The sequence below is a fragment of the Solanum pennellii genome, chromosome 8, assembly GCF_001406875.1.
Source record: "Solanum pennellii chromosome 8, SPENNV200".
Classification (NCBI taxonomy): Eukaryota; Viridiplantae; Streptophyta; class Magnoliopsida; order Solanales; family Solanaceae; genus Solanum; species Solanum pennellii.
In genome coordinates, this window is record NC_028644.1 from 63,983,985 (window position 1) to 64,008,105 (window position 24,121).

General features: G+C 29.4%; 1 protein-coding gene across 3 annotated transcripts; it reads right to left on the reverse strand.

Annotated features, from left to right (window-relative positions):
- Positions 1 to 11,999: 11,999 nt before the first annotated feature.
- LOC107028562 lies at positions 12,000 to 20,128 on the reverse strand. 3 transcript variants are annotated; one of them, XM_015229667.2, is made up of 10 exons: positions 20,110 to 20,128; positions 16,193 to 16,305; positions 15,659 to 15,833; positions 15,374 to 15,451; positions 14,713 to 15,076; positions 14,477 to 14,589; positions 14,150 to 14,314; positions 13,905 to 14,044; positions 12,454 to 12,546; positions 12,000 to 12,359 (listed from the first exon to the last, which is right to left on the reverse strand). In XM_015229667.2, exons 2-10 carry the CDS (start codon positions 16,294 to 16,296, stop codon positions 12,200 to 12,202), a joined length of 1,392 nt encoding a protein of 463 aa, XP_015085153.1. In that variant the 5' UTR covers positions 16,297 to 16,305; positions 20,110 to 20,128; the 3' UTR covers positions 12,000 to 12,199. The 3 variants fall into 3 exon arrangements, 2 of the variants coding, with proteins under 2 accessions (XP_015085153.1, XP_015085156.1); XR_001457854.2 differs by lacking the exon at positions 20,110 to 20,128 and having other exon boundaries at positions 12,454 to 13,815; positions 16,193 to 16,864; XM_015229670.2 differs by lacking the exons at positions 15,659 to 15,833; positions 20,110 to 20,128 and having other exon boundaries at positions 16,193 to 16,860.
- Positions 20,129 to 24,121: the final 3,993 nt, after the last annotated feature.

The window sequence follows — 24,121 nt, forward strand, 5'->3', positions numbered from 1 at the left end:
ATTACTAGTTGATTATTATTTAATGATACATGTTGCTGCAAAAGTTAGTCTGGATTTCGAACACCACTATTATGAAAGAAAATATTGTCACATGTAATGTTTTCTATGCCTCGAATGAGGGTTAAAATCTATTGTACACTTTTTATCCTTCTCTCGACTTAGCTTATAGGACTTCAGAGTTCAGACCTTACTTATGGATCGAGTAGGTCTCATTCTCTTCAAACCAAATACGATATTTATGGTTATGTTTAGACTATATTAATTATTGAATATGTTATTATATTAATTTTAACTCTATCGTGTATTTTATTTTATCTCTATAGCTTTTAAGTTTATTCTTCATATTATCAATATGTGATACAATGAAACGATGAAATACTATTTATTTAAATATTATATTAATTTTATAATATAATATCATATATTATAAAATAATAGATAACTATCATTCGAATATTAAATAGATATTCAAAAACTTTAAATTTAATTTCGATTTGATCTTGTCTCCCCACAAAAGGTTTAACTCAAGGATGTAGACAAGCATGATAACATTGAAGATTGGTAATGCCACACTTGGTAATACAAGCGTTTGCAAATCTTTGAACATCAGAAAATCATTTTGCATCTAATACCATCATCAATAATATTATAATAACAAAACATAATCCTAACTTTATTATAAACTTCATAATATAAGTTGAACTCACTCTTCATTTAGTAGTAGTAATAATTGCAAGAATTCTTAGATAAAAAGATTAGGGTTAAACTGGTCTATTTAAGCTATAAGATTATGGAAAGAAGCGTGAGCAAATCTCCATCTCATTGGTGTTAGGACCGAAAATAAGCAGGTGTAAATGCGAAAGCTAGCAATGCAAACCTCGAAAGACCACGAATAAGAAGACAACGAGAAATATACCAAAAGACACAAAGATTTAACGTGGTTCGGTCAATCGACCTACGTCCACAAAGGAGATGAGCAATCCACTATAAATATGAGAGTACAAAATACAGAGAGAAACAACCTCAACCAATTCACTCGGAATACATGGGAGGTTCACACAAGTGATAACGTATCAAGCTTGTGACCCACAAATTCTCCCCCTAACCAAAACTCTCAAAGTCCTTAAGACTACATTGTGAATGCTGATTAAGTTAGAAGGAACATTCTTCTATTTATAGAGTCCTAAACTTTTTCCTACCAGAAAAAGATTTAGTCAATCCAAAACCTTTTCCTAAAAGGAAAATCTATTTATGGTAAGAAATTTAGGGCAAATAAAATCCAACAATTGGATCATATTACACCGTATCAAAAATAACTTTTAGTCGTAATTAATTAATTATAATCGATAATAGCTTAAAATTGTAGCTAGATATATTTTTTAGAGGCAATTAAAACTCTTGTAAATGTCTGTAAAATCTGTAGCAATATTATTTGGATCCAATAATAAATAACTACTGCCAATATAGACTTCAACACACTTTGTTAATATATATATTTATTTGGGCTAAGTAATGTTTTTGTTATAGTGTTAATTAATTGGATACACACTTATCTCTCTTATGTTTGTGATATTATATTTATCTCTTAATTAGTTATGTATACTTCAAGTTGCCCCACGCCCACTACCACAAAGTTGCCATTTTTATTTTTATGGATCTTTTTTCTTTGATTCTTTCTTGTAGTATGTGAAAGATAAAGTGTCCGTCGTTAATTAGAGAAGAAAAAAGTTTCCCTACTTAGATTGAATTATCTATTATTGAGTTTGTAAAGAGCTAGTAGAAGAGAGTGATCTTGCGCACACAAAAAATAAACATGCAAGACAAGACAAATTGAATGCATGCTTGTCCCTTGCACGCAAAATATATATGTCTATTACCATTTACAATTCAAAAAATAAGAAGATCAACCAAGACGTAACACATTGTATTGAATTAAGGTGGATGAAATATAGACTCGTATGTATTTGGTATACTATTTTATGCTTCGATTTAATTCCTCTTATTGTTTCTATTACTTTGGTTAGTCTTTGTATTTGTATTGTCGATACGTAATTAGATACATAATTAATTTGATCTAAACATATGTTACATAAGAGTAAAATCTATTGCCTATGTAAGGGTGAAATCTATTGCCTTAAATTTTATCTTCTTTGGACCGTAGTTGTCTGTTGCTCCAAACACGTCAGACCTCACTTATGATCCTCTCTAAATCACATTTATGAAATTATACTAAATATATTGTTGGTGTTAATTTTACAACGTATCTTTTTTGTATTTTATTTCATTTATGTAATACTATAAAAAAAAATAGCGTATGATATTATAAAACACAAAAAATGATTCACCAAATCCATTTGTCCTATCTAATACCATCATTAATAATATAATAACAAAACATAATCCCAAATTTATGATGAGCTTCATAATATAAGTTGATCCCAACTTTTATTTAGTGGTAGTTATAATTGCAAGAATTCTTAGATTAAGAGACTAGGGTTAAGCAGGCCTATTTAAACTATAAGATTATGAATAAAAGGGTATGCAGATCACATCTCATTGCATCACATTAGGTAATAGAATAATTTGAGAGATCTTTCCTCTGATTTGATTTTATAATTTTCCTTGTATCACATTAAAGTAATTAATAGAATAATTTGAGAGATCTTCTTTCTGATTTAATTTTATAATTTCCATTGCATCACATTAAATAATGGGATAATTTAAGAAATCTTCCTTCTGATTTGATTTTATAAATTTTTTTGATATTACATTTACTATATTTAATAAACGTGATTTTGGGTGTATTTCTTGCATTTTGTCATTAGTTTGAGTGTTTATTTGAATAAGTTTTAAATAGTTAAAATATCTATTTGTGTAATAGCAAAACATATGTATCTATTATCATTTTGTTACTATAGTGAATGTCTAATTATGTGGAGTCCTTGTAGGATATGGTTAGGAATCCTACTTGGGGACCAAGTAAGATTTTTCTATAAATAAAGGGTTTTCCTTCATTGTAAAGAAGATTTGTGAAAGATCAATGAATCCTGAATATACGTTATCAATAAGAAATCTTTCTCTTCTCCCTACTTTATTCGTCTTCTAATTTCATATAGTATCATAACACGTTATCAGCACGATTGTTCTATTCTTAAAGAATAATGAAGCAGACGGGAAAAGTGCAAAAGAGATCTTGCATAAGTTATTTAAAAAGGTTCTTATATCTTCAAGGTATGAGTTATCTTTATGTTATAATTATTTATGTAACAGATCTGGAGGTACCATCTAAAGTAAGTATCTAAAGAGACTTGTTGACTTTCTATACGTTTAATTTTAATCGAATGGGAAAATAATTTCTTAATTTATTTTAATAATTAAATAAGCACAATTTAGTAAAAGGTATGTTTTCAACCTTTATATAAGGTATGTGATCTATTAAACTATATTTATTAACTACTAATGTTGATTATAATAAATCAATAATATCAATTTTGTGTGTAATTATAATGTACGATCATATTAATGATCATCAAAAGTGATAAAATTACAATTATTTTGAAGGCTTGAGGCTGAGCCTCATTATGGGTAAGACGATAGATTTAAGTTTTATCGCACCAAATGAATAAGACGATGGATTTATGTCCAATCGCAAAAAGAGGGTAAGACATTAGGTTAAAGTCCTGATGCACCATGATGATAAGATATTGGATTCAAGATCCATGGATTTATGACCTAAGACACTTTTATATGGATAAGACATTGAATGTGAGTCTCAATGCACCATATTGATGATATAATAATGACTAAAGAAAAACTAATGTGTTTTTGATGAGAAGTCATGAAATTTACATAATTTACTCCATTACATAAAGTGAATGTGGTTGTAGTGCATAATATGTCTGAAAGAAGACAAGTGATTGAATAATGTACATAGATATGGAATGGTACTAAAGCTATCATTATTTGATATGCTCACATATTTGTGTTTCATTCATGAAGAATGAGAACTTTTGATAAATGCTAAAAATATAGATTAATTCTCTAAAGGGAATGAGGTGTAAGCCACCATGCTAGGCATGAGAAAGATTGCGACCTTTGATTAACGATGTGGTATCATCAAGAATGTCTCTAAGAAGACACATATCATGGAAACGTTTCATGCTTTATCTTCAAGCTTGTATTGGACAAGAATTAGTTCAATTGAGGCACATTCTATGATAAATAAGAAGTTTTCTAATTTCAATACTTTCTTAATTTGGCATGAATGCCTGAGACATCATTAGTCTATAATGTTTAGACGAATTATTGAAAATTAAAATGGACATCCGTTGAAGAACCTAAAAATTCTTTTAAATGGTGAGTTTTCTTGTAATGATTGTTAGCAAGGCAAGCTAATTGTGAGACCATCATAAACGAAAGTTGAGATTGAATTTTCTGTGTTCTAGGAACGTATACAAATATTTGTGGACCTAGTCATCCACCTAGTGGATTGTTTAGACATTTAATGGTCCTAATAAATGTTTCTTCTATATGGTCTCATGTGTGCCTATTATTATCTCGCAACTTGATGTTTGCAAAAATGTTGGCACAAATAATATGTTACATGCACAATTTTCTTCAGATTAGTTCATTCAATAATGGGATCATGACTCACCTAAAGGGTGAAGTAATTGAGAAGAAATAAATCTGAAAATTACTCGTGGATTAATAAAATTGAAATTTACTCATATAATAGTAAATAAGAAATTTTACCAAAGCAAACGGCACATGACGTCGTAAACTTGGACTTTACGAGTACTAATAATTTTATTAGTTGGCATGAATAATTTGGTCATCCCAAAAATGTGCATACTGAGTAATGGACATACGTTGAAAAACTAGAAGATTCTTCAAGAATTCTTTACGTTGCTTGTTCTCGTGATAAAGTTGATTGGATCAACTAAAGTTGGACTAAATCCCTAAATTCTGAAAAGTATAAAAGGTGAATATGGGTCCGTTCACCTATCATGTGATATGATAAAAAGATGCATCTATAAGATAATCACATGTGTTTTTGTTGTCAACATGTAGTTTGACATTCACAAAATTGTTTGTGCAAAAATAATTGAGTTAAGAACACAATTTCAGAATATGTAATCAAGACAATTTATCTTGATAATATTGATAAATACTCAAGATGATGTGACTAAATGTCTCAAATAGTAAAATCATTGTTTATGAAAATAAAGTTTCATATGTTGATATGAAATACGATATTGCATACAAAAGTAATTGTACACAACAGACCGATAAATTATGATCAAATTTTCTTTCAATTGATTTATGGTCGGGAACCAAATATTTTTCATCTGATTATTTTGATATGTGGTATATAATCAATAACTATACATTGATGCACAAGGATAGATTCTCCAAAGATTGAGATATATGTTAGTTTGTCTAACATAACGGGGAGATTAAAAGCAACACAAAAGTTGTAAATACTCCTATTGAATGTCCCTTAAAGATAGAGTCTACGACGTGCATGAAGCATGATAGACTAATCAATTCTAAACAAAATAATCTTTGAAAAAGGGAGAGGATCAAAGAATCAAAATGATCATAATAAGAAGATAATGTGCTCTTGGGGAGCCTACGACATAACACTTTATGAAACCTCATGAGAGAGGTAGCTACCTAAAAATAATGAAGTGATGAGATCTCAATAAGTTATGTCGTATTGTGAATCAATGCAAAATGGTATATCGTGGACGATATTTTTGATACAATAGCGCGCAATATTGTAAAAGATTATGAGGATATGAATTCTACATCTTAAAGCATGCTTGTGTAGAAATAATTATCAAGTGAAAAGTGGAATGATGCATCTTGGTAAGCGTAAAACTTATTTGACTTGCAATCTAGGCACTAGAAGATGTCATACATCTAATATTGAATATTGTCACTTGACAAAACTAATATGAAAATATCCAATAGGTTCGAAATCTAGCATATACAAGGTTTTGAAAAACTTGTTTATCATACTCATAAGGATTAAATAGATTCAAAATGCATAGAGCATATACAAGTATTATTATGCGAGTTGATAACTATAACTGAAACTCTTGAATAGTTTTCAAAAGGCAAAGATTATTTGCTTAAAGAAGTTAAAGTAAGGAACTTGCAGAAATCTTTGACCTTGAAGGGAAGATTTATAAAAGCAGATAGAAGAAAACATATTTCGTCAAAGTTTTTCTACACTCATAAGCTCCCAAGAATGGTGATATCAACATGCAAGAGGTCTGTTCAAGTAATATTATTGTTGATTTATTCACTAAGTCTCTACCAACTACAACTTTCAAGAAGATGGTGCACAAGCTTGGAAAACGAGATTCTAGTCTCTGAATTGATGTTGTCATTAGGGGGAGTTAATACGCGATGTACTCTTTTTTCCTCACAAGGTTTTGTCCCACTTGGTTTTCCTTGTAAGATTTTTAATGAGGCATCCATAATGCGTATTATTAGATATGTGTAATCTTTTTCCTTCACTAGATTTTTTTCCTACTGGGTTTTATCTAGTAAGGTTTTAACGAGGCACATAATCTACCGACATTCAAGGGGGAGTGTTATAAACAATTTGTATTATAGTGAATGTCTAATTATGTGGAGTCCTTGTAAGATATGGTTAGGAATCCTACTTGGGGACCAAGTAAGCTTTTCCTATAAATAAAGGGTTTTCCTTCATTGTAAAGAAGATTTGTGAAAGATCAATGAATCCTGAATATACGTTATCAATAAGAAATCTTTCTCTTCTCCCTACTTTATTCGTCTTCTAATTTCATATAGTTTCATAACACATTTATAGTATTTTTCAAATAGTTTTTGAATATTTAACTTTTTTTGTTCAAAAATATCAAATTAAAGTAATCTAATTTAACTTTAAAAATTAGTCAAATTAACTTTCCAAAAGCGTAACATAAAAAATAAAAGTAGACAAAGGAAGTATTAAGTTTTGTAAGAGAGTGATCTTGCGCATGTAAGACAAGACAAATTGATTGCTTGCCCCTTGCACGCAAAATATATGTGTCTATTACCATCTACTCCCTTCGTTCATTTTCATGTGAGGTAGTTTGATTCGACACAGAATTTAAGAAAAAAGAAGAAGATTTTTAAAATTTGTGATCCAAAATGAATAATAGAAATTTGTGTGGCTGTGATTCATTTCATTAAGGGTAAAAATAAACATTTAATAGTTTGATTGTTACTTAATATAAAAACGTATCATTCTTTTTCGGACTGACTAAAAAGAAAAATAAGTCACATAAATTGAAAAGAGAGATATAATACAAGGAAATAAGAATATCAACGAAAATGTGACATATTGTATTGAATTGAGGTGTATGAAAATATGAAATAGAGGCTCGCATGCATCCAATGTCCTATCTTATGCTCCAATTTAGTTCCTCTTATTTAGAGGTGTCAAAAATGAACCCAGTTATATTTTATAGGTAATCCGCCCAGATTTAAAGGTTGGGCTCAAGATGATTTGAGTTGGGTCCAATCTCAACAAATTCAAGTCTTGACCCATTTTAAGAGAATTTTCAATTGGCCTCAATTTAATTTCCAAGTTTAACCCGTTTTAGGATTCTTTATTTGCATTGATGTAAATAATGTAATATATGTTCCTATATTAAAGGTATGAATTACTATCTATTTTATATATTTTGAATTTATTATTCATTTGTAAATTCTTTTTAAAAAATTTCTTGAGTTAAAATTCATATTGTGGTTATAAAACTTAAATAACATTTATTAAAATTATTGAGATTAATCGGATCAAATGAGTGGGTCATGATCCAACCCATTGTTAAGCCTATTTGAGTCCAAAGTAAACTTGAGTGAGTCAGGACTCAACCCATTATTAAGCCTATATTTGAGCTCGAAGTAAACTCGGGCAAGTCAGAATTTAACTCAATTTCTATTTGAAATCATTTTAATATCTCCAATTTTAACTTAACCCGCCTATTTGATACCCTATGGCTTATTGTTTCAATTACTTTGGTTCATGTTCAATTATTATCATTAGAAAGATACCCATTACCCAACTACTTCTAAAGGAAAGTCTGCACTCCATGATTTTCTTATGTTATTATGTCTCAAAATTGATTGCGACTAAAAAATGATTATAAAACGTCTAAACTTTAAAATGTAGGCCATATTAGATGAATTATCGCACCAAAAATAACAAATTTAAGCAATATGCATTGTATTCAAAAATTGAATTTGGTCTTAAATTTGAACGTGTTATTCAATAGAGTCCGGAGCCTAAAGGGTACAAAATATTAATAAAAATTTCAAAACGGTATATCAAATTTTATATTAACCAAAACGGTAAAATCGCTGCACCAACAGCGACTTACACCACCAGAAAAAGCAAAATCGCTTTTGCAAAATGTTTTTTTTTAAAAAAAAATGAAATCGCTGCCTAAGTAGCGATTTATAAAAAAAAATTAAAAAAAATAAGGAAATCGCTGCAGGGGCAGCGATTTCATAAAAAAAAATTAACGAAATCGCTGCAGGGGCAGCGATTTCATAAAAAAAAAAAAAAATTTAAATCGTTGCCCGGGGTAGCGATTTCCTTAATTTAAAAAAAAAATTATGAAATCGCTGCTGGGGCAGCGATTTCCTTATTTTTTTTAAAAAAAAATTATGAAAACGCTGCTGGGGCAGCGATTTCCTTAATTTTTAAAAAAAAAAAAAAATTGAAATCGCTCCTTATTTTTTAAAAAAAAGAATTTATGGAATCGCTTCCCTTGCAGCGATTTCCTTATTTAAAAAAAATAATAATAATAATTTAAAATCTAGGCAGCGATTTTGTAAGAAAAAATTTATAAATCGCTGCTTAGGCAGCGATTTCATTTTTTTTTAAAAAAAAAAACATTTTGCAAAATCGCTGCAGATGCAGCGATTTTGCTTTTTCCGGTGGGGTAAGTCGCTGTTGGTGCAGCGATTTTACCGTTTTGGTTAATATAAAATTTGATATACCGTTTTGGAATTTTTGTTAATATTTTGTACCCTTTAGGCTCCGAACTCTTATTCAATATGCATTGTATTCAGAAAATTAGGCAAAATTTGTGAAAACGTCAATTGCATTAGTGGGTGAAACTTATCCTTGTCGGGTGTTTACACCAATTCAATATATGCACACCACGTGTTTAAATTTACAATTTATTTTACTCAATCTTAATTAATTAACATGTGTTTTACTTTATTAAATCACATAATAGTAGATTTTGATATAAATACCTGATACGGGTAAGTTTTTTCATTAGTTCTCATGTTATAAGCATGTGATAGAACACTATATCACGCTTCATTAATTTCCATAGTAATCCTATATATTAAAGAAATAATTCATTAAAAGAAAAGTGTTCTTGATCACATACTTGATTTTTCATTCTAAACACTAAATTAAAGCCAAAATTATTGAGATCTAAGAATCTAATCAATTTTTGTTGAGCATCTTCATGTGACTGATGTAACAAAAGTAATCGATTGAACGACTATGGGGTGACAATAATAATAGAGATAGATGAATGTGACATATATCTACAACTATATACAGTAATTGAGTATTATTCATGTCATTCTCATTACAGCCTTGTTTAGTACAAAACAAGCACATATCATGCAATTCTTTAATTTTTGAAAGTGTATATATTTTTGTTTGACATGGTATATATAATCAAAAATTACAATAATAATAATAATATATCCAGTGAAATTCACTAAATGAGATTTGGGGAGGGTAAAGTGAACGCAGATCTTATCACTACCTCACCGAGGTACTAGATACATAATTATTTGATGTAACCACATGTTACTTAAGAGTAAAATGCATTGCCTATGTAAGACGAGTAAAATCTATTGCCTACATTTTATCCTCTTCGTACTTCAATTGTGTGTTGCTCCAAAGACATCACACCTATGATCCTCCTCGGATCCACTTATGAGATTGTACTAAATATATTGTTAGTGTTAATTTTACAATGTAATTTTATTTTTTTTTTGTATTTTGTTTCACTTATGTAATATTCAAAAACACAAAAAATGATTCAGTTTATTTAAATATCACATTAATCTTTAAAATATAATATAATGCAAAATATTTAACATGATAAGTGACCTCGAACATTAAGTCATGCACAATACGTGGTCATACAAAAGTTTTCTTACAAATACATAAACAGATCCCTAAATTTGTTGGATTTTTTCCCTCGGGTACCTCAACTACGTTATTATTCTATTGAATCATTGAATCACCCATAATTTGTTCCTTTAAGACACTGTTGGTTGATTTTTATCAGTTTTTCTATTGTAAATGTCTTCAACTATGTTCGAATTGTAATAATTTTGATTGAAGGAATGAAGACAAACCGTGTTAGTCTCATTTGTTTTCTAATGTTTTCAAATGACTTAAGTAAAACACAATTATTCTCGAACATTTTCACTATCAATTGGACTAATGAGTTGTGGAACAACATATATATCCTCTATCAATACCCCTCATAAATCTGATTCCACATTAGACAACAGTGATTGTTTAAACGGAACAAATTATGGGGATTCAATGATTCAATAGGACAATGACATAGTTGAAGTACCTGAGAGAAAAAATCCAACAAGTTTAGGGATCTGCTTATGTATTTGGCCTTAAATCAATCTCCACCCATTAATTTGCCAACCGATATAAATATAAAAAAATAATAAATTGAAAAAAAAAACATGAATAAAAACTCAAATTGCACAATTATCGTTATAATATTATTAAATATTACTAATATTAACTTGAAGTCAATATAATAAATACATAAACTTTAAATTTCGAATCTAATTTATTCGGTCTGATCTCCTATGGATCTATAGATGAAGCTTAACACAACGATGTAGACAAGCATTGTAACATTGAAGATTAGTAGTGCCACACTTGTTAATACAAGCGTTTACACATCTTTGAACATCAGAAAATCCATTTGCCCCATCTAATACCGTCATTAATAATATAATAACAAAACATAATCCCAACTTTATAATAAGCTTCATAATATAAGTTGATCCCAACTTTTATTTAGTAGTAGTTATAATCGTAAGAATTCTTATACAAAGAGATTAGGGTTAAGCTGGTCTACTTAAACTATAAGATTATGCATCACATTAGGTAATAGTATATTTTGAGAGATCTTCCTTCTAATTTGATTTTATAATGAGAGATCTTCCTTCTGATTTGATTTGATTTTATAATTTTTGTGATATTACATTTACTATATTTGACAAGCGTGATTTCTTGCAATTTATCATTAAGAATTGAATGTTTATTTGAGTAAGTTTTAAATAGTTAAAATGTCTATTCGTGTATTGGCAAAGTTAAAGGTCATAGTTACGCTGTTAGTAAAAAGAGTGATCTCGTGCGCATGAGAAATGGACTTGCCAGACAAAATACATGTGTTTATTATAGTCAATAATCTACACGAATACATGAATTCTTGTATAGTAACAAATTTCTATATTTGAACCATTAATTTTACGCTAGAGATTATCTTGATGAACAAAGCTATCCAGTAATTACGTATTGGTGAGATTTTCTAAAATTAATTAAAAATGTGCGTAAATTTATATGAATTTCGCAATTAACATAACAACAAAAATCGTAGCTATAACTAGAAAATTAATCTCATCATGCGATAGACATTACAAATGAACATCTTCATGTGATACTTATAACTAGGATAATTCCACTTAATCTTATCAGCTAATATGTCATATTCAACCTACTAATAATGATTAATCACTTAATAAATTTGATGTAACTGGCAGTGGAGAAGTAGCTTTCTCAAACTATTTCTTTTCATAATCTTGTTACATTAGCATTAAAAATAGTGGTTTGCATCTTTATACTACAAAAAAAAAGTACTCTACAAAATTGGAAAACGAATATGACAGATCACGCATTGCATGACTCATTTGTAGAAGCGTCAAGAAGATTTTTCCATTAAGCACTTATGTCATTCATCTCATTATAGAAAGGATGCAAATTTAGCCTCTGCTTGAAGGAAAATATGTACACAAAGGCCAAAAAAAAAAAAAAGATATTGCAGCTAAAGTTCTACTGGTTGTGGTGCTCTTTAATACAAACTCAATGGCTCTACAAACCAGAAACAGTTCAAGAAACAGTTAAATGGCCTTTCTTTCCCTGAGACTTCCAAGACGATTCGACTCGCAACAAGTGTAGCTTCTCAACAAATGGTTCCAACACCTCTGCTTCTTCTTCTGGGGCAAAGGCCATGCAAATGCTAAGCTCCTGAACTGCCTCTTCATATTCCCTGATGCATGTTATTTATATGTCAAAACAACAGTCTGTTCCTTTACAAGCATGTCGAAAACGAGAAAGAAGAGAAAATTTCAGATGAGACATACCTACTATAGTACAACATCATTCCATGGTCTCTCCTTAGAGCCCAATTGTGTGGCTGCAGAATTAGCAATCTTTCTGAAGCCATAATGGCCAGCCTAGAGAGTATTGTGTCATTCCAGAGAGAGACATAATGTCATTATAAGTGAACAGATATTACATACACATACAAGTTAATGACCTAATGTAAAGGTCAGAAATCTCTGTGTGATAACCACAAAAACCTTAATCTAAGCACAACACCTGCAATTAGTTAAGAAAATACACAAATCTTGGATCTTTTTGCTTATCACCGAGAAGAGCGAGATCGAAATGATCCATTCTTACTCAGGACTAGCATGGTTCTGCACATTAGATCAAACAGAATGCTTAAGAGATAATCATTAAATGCCGAGTAGTGTTATGGCCCTATTTGATAGATTAAAAACTCTATATGTCCCATCTGTGTACTGCAATTTGGCAAATGACTCGGAATTCCTACTTCATTGTTACTTGATATACAACGAAGAAATAACGAGTACCAATTATTACCACCTCAATATTATGCACAATGGAAGAAAAAAGCAGGTAAAAGTGCTGAATGGATATCTTCTAACAGAAACAGATGCTCCCCTAATAGAGAATGTAGATGCAAAAAGACCATCATGCATTTCTATGTGGCGGTGGATGAGGTATCATCGTTACTTCTGTAACACCCCACCCCACCCCCGGCATACCACTTCCTTTTCCAAGTAATTAATGGTTGATCATCAATCAAGCATATATGCGTGTTAAACAACATTTTGTTAGGAGAACTGACTTGATTTTGTAAGAAGAACGAATAGATTTGGTGGGAGAAAAACCCCCGAATAGTTGGCCTCAAACTATCAAATATAATAAATGCATCCAAACATAGGTATATTGTATCTATAGTTATCTAAAAAGAGCATCAAATCCTAAAGATCATGAGAAAGGGAGAAAGATAAGGTTAGCTTTCTTGGATTTCTAAAAGGAATGTCGGAGAGGTGAAGAGAAACAACAATAAAGGAGTAAAAGGGCGAAGAGGCTAGAAGTATATAAAAAGAAAGTCAATCTATCTGCATAATGCAGTATCTAGTTCATTTGATCAGTATATTGAAATAGAAAGGGCTTTTAATACGAATATGAAGCTAGATCAGTGAGGAATCTTTTACCATATAGTTCATTATGTTATAAACTTAAATGGAGGTATAAGCATCTATTATATCGCATCAAGATTGATTAAGTGGTTATTTTAGTGGAATGTTAGAGTTTTAGTAGTATGTCAGAATCAATAAAATAACAATATGCGTCCAATATTCTCAATTCTCCTTTTCTCATGCCAAAGGTTGCAATTTAGCATCTTGAACCTGTAGGGACAAGAGAAAGTGGCGCCTGCTTAATCAGGAACGAGACCCAAAAGTTGTAAAGAGGAAACATGAGAGGATAAGATTATTACCTCAAATCTTGAGGTCGCAACAATGGAACATTCAGACAATTAGTCTTGCTAGACTTATCATCTGCATGATCAACAGATCTAAGCGGAGAAGTCAGCATCAAACCATGATTTGCTCTTGAAGCACGTTTCCAGTGAAGCCTCTGAAAGAGTAGTTTTGGTTAAAACCACCGCATCAACATGGTGAGATGCATGAATGTAAACTAAACAGCGCTACAGACTACTCTTTACTAGAGAATACATCTTACCATCAAATTAGCCAAAGCAATTCCAATAATATCACGGTTTGTTGCTAACTCGAGCCCCGGCAAAGAATTGCTATTGATATCAGAAGCCTTTGCTCTAGGGTCATCGACACACTTCCCATTAACAATACCAAACATACTATGACCAGAGATAACCTTGAATAGCTCCTTTAAGGGTAACAAAACAATTCAAATTCAAAATGAGATTATTGGACATTGATACCATGCTTTACAAACTTCTGAAGAATAGAATACAAAAGAAGTGAACTGGTACAGGATGGACAAACAAAGAGAAATGTAGACATCATCTATGAGTTCAAAACAACACACCTCGGGGTTTCCAGTTTGAGGCCATATCAGAAAATCTTCCCCAACTCGGGATCCCACAATGGTCAGATTAAGTCTTCGACAGACTTCAATATAAATGACACTAAGCAAAATTGCTGTAGAGAAAGTAAGCACTATGTCAGATAGCATTATCAGTGGTCAACAAGTATTTTGACGTTGCAGGATTTTGTACATATGCAAAATAATGATGATAGCGGGGAAGGAACAAGGAAATATACCACTACAATATCCAGAGCTTAATACTGAATGCAGGTATGCACACTTTGAATCCACAAGTACAGGTGACCTTTTGAAACCCCTTAACTTGAAAAGCACCATATTCACGGCATCTAAAACTTCAACTAAATCGCATCCTATTTCTCTTGAAACTAGCTCTGCCTCCACTTCTCGCGCAATTACATCCAACTCAACCATCCATTCATTCATATTTTTTCCAGCAAGAGGCATGGCCTCCACGCAAGTCCAATCTATGGCATGAGAAGCCAATGAAGCAGATCTCCTCTCACTTTGGAGTGAATTAGCATCCATCTCCCGGTTGAAAGCCATGAATGCCTCGTCTTCAGAGGCCACGTAAAGCAAAGCCTATACGTGAAATAGGAAACAACAAACACACATGAGGGACGATCAATACATTCAAAACCAAAGGAGAAAACCAATTTACAATTTTACTTTTATGACAACTGTCAACATTTCATGCACTATTGTTCCATCGCTCAATGCCAAAAACTATTTATGAACAAAATTGCTGCTCGCCAAGTGAACTTAGTCATTTTTTTAATACAAGTGCAAAGTGAACTTAGTCATTTCTGGTATTTGAAATCGAAAATGCAATAAATCAACTACTTTGAACAAAAAGAGGTAAACAAAACTCATAAATACCTTTGCCAAAGAAATATCTTTGTCCTTGGATTGGAAAGATATCTCCTGGGTAAATTTTTCTCTAGCATCGTTAAGAACCTGCCAAATTGTGAAATCCTCAATGAACGCGCCAAAATTTATACCACTAGACTCTAATTGACAAATGACAACAGGCCCTTTTAGAATGTTTAGTGGAATAAACTGATTAAAGTGCAGAAATTAAACTAATAATACCAAATCAGGACTTTTTAACAACATGAATACATTGAATAGAGATGGCATATCACAAGAAATGATAATCCCAACCTCCTGATAGAATTCGGCTCTAGATGTATACGGGGTTTCTGCTAGAGCAGAGGAAGCCAGAGGGGAAATGCTCAACCTCCTCTTCTTTGGTGCCATTGTACTTGCAGCAGCCAATTTGTTCCATCTTCCTTTCTCATTCCCAATCCAACATCCAACACGACCATCAAAACCACACCTGATGATCGTAAAGAATAAAGGGTCTAGGAATTTACCTAGTACTAGCAACACAAAATGCTTCTTCTTCTAATAAATAACCAAGTAACAATGAAACTTACAAGTTACAACCTATCAATCAACTCATCTCAAACCAAGAAATTAATAAACAATTCAATAACCAAAATCCAAAAAACCCCATTCAATTCTTGAACAAAAAAGCACAAATCTTTACCTGCTGTAAACATTCAAACAAACAAAAAAGGGTCTACTCATAGATAAGCAAATAACAATGAAACTTACAACCCATCAATCAACTCATCTCAAACAGCAAAACTAAAACCCAAATCAATTCTTGAACAAAAAAGCACAAATCTTTACCTGCTATAAACATTCAAAGAAGCCATAGCTGCTGAAAGTTCCTTGACAGCACCACCAACCAACATCTGTTGATGACTCAACCCTGGCAATGATGTACACAGCATTCTCTAGGTCTTCAAAAAGAGAACAAAAACAAAAGGGGGGCTGACGATACAAGACTAAACAATCAAGAAAACTAAACAAACAAACAAAAGAAACAGTTGAGGAGAGAATGATGTTGATTAAATTGGAGTCTTCTTTATTCAAGAAAATGAAAAAGATGAAAACTTTACAATCAAATCATCATCAAAAGAAGGTATAATGGTTGAGAAATTAAATAAAGCCATTTTGGGTACTGAAACTGAACTCCCAAAAGACAAAAACAAGAGAGCTGACTCTGTTAATGAATGGAAGTAACTGAAATTAAAACTATGGGAGGAACTGACAACTCTATTACTACTACTATTCCAAGATTTGCCAAGATCCATGCTATTGGAAGAACCCAATTTCAGCATCAGCTCATAAAACCCACCTCTTTTTTGCTATTTTTTTTTTATACAATTAACCCCTTTTGCTTTCTTCTTTTGTCACACAAAAAAATGAAAGAAAAGGTATGAAACTATTGAAGAGCTCATCTTTCCTTCTTCTTGTGGCTACTCTTTATAGCAATCATCTTGTACTATACAAAGCCAAAAAGTTCTACTCTTTTCAAAAACATTCAAATTGACACAAAATTTAAGGGAAAAAAAAAGTAAATTTATGTTAAATATGTTAAATATATCTTTCTAATTTTAAGTTTTAAACATATCACGTGAATAATTGAAATTAGAATATTATCAATAAAATAAAATAATAAATTATTTTTTTAATTAAAATAAAAATATTAAATACTTTTTTAAAATAAATAAAATACTTTTTGGATTGTACATTTAAAGTTATTGACTTTTGCTCCTCTTTTTATATTACTTATAACTAACTCAAGTTTATCTGCCAAGATTTTAAAGAAAAATTTAATTAGAGGTGAATATGTTATTAAAACTGTAAATTTAACTATTAATATTATTTATGTAGTTATTAAAGAATAATACTTTTTCTTGATTGTTAAAATAAATAAATAAAATAATTTATTTATTTTTGATATTAAAATAAATAGAATATTAAGATTGATGTACTAGGCAACAAATAAAACCAGCTACTCTATTTAGGTTTTTTCTCTCACAAGTCATAAGGACTTCCTCTAGAACTTATTGTTTCAAATAAAAGATACTGATAAATTAAATTTAAAATGATTTATTAATTATATTTTTATATTGAAAAAAATATCTGAATTGTATTTAAATTTTAATCAAAATTATTGTAACAATTTAAAATTTTAGGCATGATCTATTATTCCTACACTATTTAATAGTGTATTTAAAAATAAATAAGTATTGATTGAATAAGTTACTATTTATAATAGTGTAAAAGTAATAAGTTTTGTGTAAAATTTGAAATTATTACGGTGATTTCGGTTAAAGTTCTTTTGAACTGTTTTTCCTTTTATATAAGTTGGTCAAGGGAGCATATTTAATTTTTGCAAATATTTGATAAATTTCACAGTTAACAAAAAAAATTGAGAAAAAATAGTTATCTTTTTGTGAATATGTACTTTTAATAATCATGTGATAGTCGATGGTTGTGGTGATGAAATGAAATTTTGGTAAAGTGAAAGTGATGGTTGTCTAAATGGCTTTTGTTATCACGATCAAGATTATGACATGAGACCTAGGAGGTTCTTGATAATGTTTTTTGTTAAGAAAATATGTGATTTCATTTTTTGAATTTAATATTTACTGTATGAAATAAAAGTTTAAAATGATAATGATAAAGTGAAATATATATTCAATTCACGAATTGTTAATCATGTTGTCATGTCTAGTGACTTGTGTGGTCTATAATTTGATGATGTTCATATATATATATATATATATATTGAAATAGATGGTATTAACCTCTTTATTATGTTAAAAATATTGACATATATTTTACGTCTATGAGAATCTAAGAAATTTTTTCTCTCATCAGAAATTAATATTAAAATGAAATCAAACATGAGTTATTTTAATTCATAAGATTAAATTTTTGTCTTAAATTAAAATATAGGTATATATATATATAACAAAAGCAATAGCACTTCCACCAATAAAGGAAGAGGTATTTTATTAATATTTTTTGTTTGTATATTATCCAAATGAGGATATCCTCATAAGTCATAATCAAACATTTTTGTGTATATATAATATGATTGAATCGACTTTATCGAGGCATTGTATTATGGGCAACACCACTCCTTGCCCCCACCAAGATAATATTCCACTCTAGCTTGTTTATCCATATATTTGGTTTTAAAATATTATCTATTTTAAATTTCAAATTTTAATAACTTTTAGTTATCATTCATAGTTTGTTTAGGTTTTTATTTACAAATTTTGAATTGTTATTTCCATGTTAAACACAAATTAATTACTTAGTATATCAAGTATTACTTGTTTCAACTTTAATTTCAAATATCAAGTAATTCATGTATATAAAAGCCTACAATTCTTCACATATGTTATATTTCTAAAATTTATACTCTTAGCCCTTAAACTAGACAATTATCAAGAATCTGTGAAATATGATTGATAAGTGATTTATTTGGTGTCTTGTAACTTTTTTTTTATGATAAAAGATATGTGATGTATGAATTAATATATTCAAATTATAAGTTTGAATTTTTTGGGAGATTAAATTTAATATTCAAAATTAAAATTAGAGTATATCAAGAAGTTCATACTTTTTAAAATTTTAAATTTATGCGCCAACTAAAGTTAGGCCAAACATTCGTAGATGATTTCCTTGAAGGTTCTTGTTTGTTGTGAGACATACATGAACCAACAATTTAATATATTATTACTATTATTATTAGTCGACGGCCCACATGTTTTTTTTATAGAGACGAAGTAAGGTATGTATATGTCATATATTAACTTTTCTTATATTTTATTTGTGGAATTAGACTGAATTATCGTTATAGCCTATAGGATAATTAAAATATAAGCATTTGTCTTAGGAATTTTTTTTGCTTAATGTTAATTGCGTACTTGCGTTTTAAACTTATTTTTGGTGGAGTGTATTATTGGATGGAGTTTTGTGAGTATATTGCTTGTGAACAAATTAATCTCCAAGTGTTATTCTTAGTTTTTCTAAAAAATAAAAATAAAAAATTACGCGGTTAAACAAACTTATATTATTTAATTACTCATCGCAGCTATAGTTTGCTATAATTATCATTCGCCACTAAAATTATATATTAATTACGTGGGCTAACTTCGAGTTTGTATAATTAGTCACGTTTGTATATGTATAATTCGCTAGGATATACAAATAAATATGTATAATATTCAATTATTTAACCTCTATACATATAAAATTTACCTCTCTCCCACTCTATGTCCTCTCTCGCTCGCCTCTCTCCTCCCTCTCTCAATCTCGCTCGCCTCTCTCCTCCCTCTCCAATCTCGCTTGCATTCTCCTCCCTCTCCCGATCTCTTTTGTCATATATACAAATACACATGTATAATACACAATTATATAACCAACATACATATATAATTTACCTTTCTCCCACTCTTTTCCCCTCTCTCGCCTCTCTCCTCTCTCTCCCAGTCTCGCTCGCCTCTCTCCTCAATATAACATGTCGCTACAAATTATAATTATCAAACTATAGCTATAGAGAGTAATTAATTATTTTTAAGTGGCTATATGTGAAAGTTTCCCAAAAAAAATGAAATAAAAAATATAACAAGTACTTTGGAATTAAAAAATAAATAAAATTATTATTTTAAAAAAGAAAAACACAAAAATACCTAAATAACACTATGCAAATTTTAATCAAATATAAAATAAATAAAAAATACCTTTCGAAGCGTGAACGCAACAAAAACTTTCTGCACGAATCACCTTATTCTCTCACACATGAACTAATCAGTTTCCAATACGTTTTGAATAAACATACAATCAAACTGAAGAGGAAAAAAAAAGACTACATATATATATAATAAATTTATAATGTGACTCGTGAATAAAATTATGATATGGTACACGCCTAGTATAATATTTGCTTGTGCCATAAATACATGTAATAGTGTAAATTAGAAAATGGGAGTGTGTGGGCACATGGCCAAAGCATATCAACACGTGTGTGTTACATGCACTTATAAGTTATAAATCATATTCACACTAATTAACTCCACTTATTGCTACCTAATTGTACTTATTATTATTTTTGTATTATCAATTATCATTACCATATAATATGTTTTAATTGACTCAGCATCTACATACCAGGTTTTTATAGTGCATATAAAAAGTGACTAAAATGTCTTTTTCTTTCTAGTTCTTTGGATGGAATTTTATTTGCTTCCTTTACTCTTTGGTTTATTTTACTTTAACCAATATTTTATAATTTTCATATTGATGATGCATAAATAGATATTTTAATTTGTATAAAATAAATAAATTAAATAAATATATATGTAACACGTGATAATTTATATTTTATATACATTATATCACGTAAGACACATATGTTTGATTGTTTAATTTTATATAAATTTAAGTGTCTTTCTGTATATATCCAAAATTTGAAAAGCATCTCGTAAAGTCAAGCTAGAAGTTATATTCATATATTACGCTTATCAGTTGTATAATATATATATATATATATATATAAATTGATAGTATCATTTATTCAACTTTGTTTCATTCTTATTGTTCATGAGCATAACTCTTTACTTTTTATTTTGGTACATGTAGAAGTTTTTTAAAAATTTAATTAAAAGTATATTATTTTATCATATGTTTAAGTGACGGTGAATTGGAACATTTGGATGAATTTAATAATCTAATGACATATTCACACACAATGCCACTCTTTATAATATTATATGTTCAAGTGACGGTGAATTAAAACATTGGGATGAATTTAATAATCTGATGACATATTCACACACAATGCCACTCTGTATGTTATTACTCAGTTCGGAAATATTTGTCATGTTGCGCTTATCGAAAATTAATTTGATTAATTTTTAAAGGTAAATTAAATCACATTAATTCGATATTTTAAACAAAAAAATTAGATATTTTAAAACTATATGAAAAGTACTATAAATTATAATTTTTTGTATATTAATATGATGGAAAAATGCATCTTCAAATGTTAGTCAAAGTTTTTATAATTTGACTCTAAAAATAAAAATCATGACAAACAATACCAGATGAAGAAAATATTATTTGGAGAAGTGACTACTCGTTATTCGTATTAGTGTCTCTTCTCAATTAATTAAGCCAAGCAATATATATTAGTAATTTTAATATATAAAACAATGGACAGCATGCTCTCTTTTGGTTGGTCAAACAAATTATATATAATGACAAACTAATAATTTAAATTAAATATTATAATTATACTTTGATTTAATTGTGTCTTGTAGCAAACTGTTTGTCAATCATCTCTCTCCCTTAAACTTTCGCTCACCACTCTCCCTCGCTCCATCTGTCGCTCGTCTCTCTCGATTTATACAATCAGAAATATATAAATTGTGCTTCTGTTTGTATAAAGCGATAGAAAATTATATATACACGTGTAAATATATATATCTTCGTCCTATATACTTATAATTATACAATAAAATATTCTCCTGCCTAGTTCTCTTTTGCCTTTGTCTCTCTCTCGCTTTAAACAAATACGAATTACGCAAAATACAATATATTAATTTATGTTTGTGTAAAGCGGGAGAGAGCGATATTTGATGTACAAACATTTTGTTTTGATTCAATTGTATACATATTCAAATTTTATACAGATATACAAACACTTAAAATTGAATCGAGAGACTGTCAACAATTTATACAAACAAGATGGTGCCAACAATTTATACAAATGACCTGCCAGCGAAATTATACAAATCTGAAGAGAAGCCAACAAATTATACAAAGGAGAGTCTGCCAACAATTTATACAAATGATCTGCCAGCAAAATTATACAAATCTGAAGAGGAGCCATCGAATTATATAATTGTTTCTTTCGTATATATATAGCGAAATAGCCTAGCTTCTTTTGTATATATGTATAGCGAAAAATAGTCGTATCATATTTATTATGGAACGTAATTATGCAAACTATAGTTATAACATGACTTTTATGTTTGTTATACGTGAAAGATACTCTTTTATCATATACATACATAAAGCCCAATGTTCTTGTTTTTTTTTAAACCATAATTTATACGCGAAGGACATTGAAATCATTTTTAAAGTTATGTAACAAGCAAATTCATAGAATGATTTTCTAACCATTTATAATTTTATAATTTTTTTTTATAAGAGATCATCATTTTTATTTATGAAAAATCTGAAAAAGGTCATTTTCTTTAATTTAAATTGTAAAAGGCAAGAGATCTCATTTCTTCGAGCAAACTTTATTAGTAAAATCATACTAAAAGGTATTTAATATAATTATTGAAACTTGGTAGGTCATCAATGTAATTATAAGAACTTTAAGGAGGTTAAATCAAAAGGTCAATAAATACCAAAACTTATTTTGGGATAAAGTTTTAGGAATAAAGTGTCTTTTTGTTGAAAATTTAGGGTTCCATATTGAATATGCGGATTTTTTTTAAAATTCTTTTTTGTACTTATTATGTACTTACGTGGATCCAATTCTTCTTTGTCGACCATTACAGGTCTCTTTTTTTTTTTTTTTTGAAAAAATAAAAAATTCCCCTCTTCGAATAAGTATTATTTTAATTTATTTAACGTTTATTAATTATTAATTTTTAAAATTGAGTATTATAAAAAGTAGTAGTTTTTATTATAAAAACATAATTAGAAATATTTAGTATTTGTGTCTTAAGAAGATACTTGTTTTGAAATAATGTTTCTTTTATTCGAAAGACGCTTATTTTTAAACGAAATTTTTTTTTTATGAAATTTTAAATTAATTAGTTTTGGTTGGAGTTTTATCATTGGTAAAATGACGCGGATGTTTAAGCTATGAAAAGAGATTATCCAAAAAATCTATTTTAAAAAGCAAGTAGCATATTTACATAATTATTTTTTTTTATAAGATACTCGTGTGTAATGTTTTAAAATTTTGGGATATACAATTGGTTAAATAAGTAAATGTTAAAAAATATATAACATCTGAAAAAAAGAAAAGTAGAAAACTTGGGGGTGTGAACTTAGTGTCCTTAAAAAATTAATTGTTAAGGACACACTTGCTCTTTATTAAATCAATTTAAAAAAAAAATTATAAAGTAAAATAAGAAAACTTTTCCAACCTAATAAGGGACTCTTCCTTTTTGAGAAGCAACTAATCTTCCCAACAACTTATTGGAATTTTTTTCTTATATGGTTGTTTTCTTATCAAGTTTATTGACCTATGTAACATTATTAAACATGTATTTTAAAAAATAATTTACACCACTTAATTAATCAGGACATAAAATAATCCAAATAAGTGATCAAAGTCTCTATCAATTACCCGATATGAGTTATCATGCAATAATGACACTGCTTCACTCTTGACCTGAAGTCTCAAATTTTAGCTCTAGGTATGGAGAATATCATATTGAAAGTGTTATTTTCGAAATAAACCTACAATGCGTGATCTAAATTTAATTGAGATTCCCGTGTGAACTCCAGAAATCAGGTGAAAAATAAAAAAAAAGTCTCTATCAATTAAAATAATTCTCGTTGTTTAGGGGGGATTATTAACAACTTGATCATTATCGATATGCTAAAAAAGATACCCACTTGGGTTGAGTAAATTTAAAGAATTTAAAAGGCTGAAGAAATAATCTATGTGCAGAAAACATTTTGTTATTGTTCAGTGCTCATACAACTGAAATCTGAGTAGCAACTTCT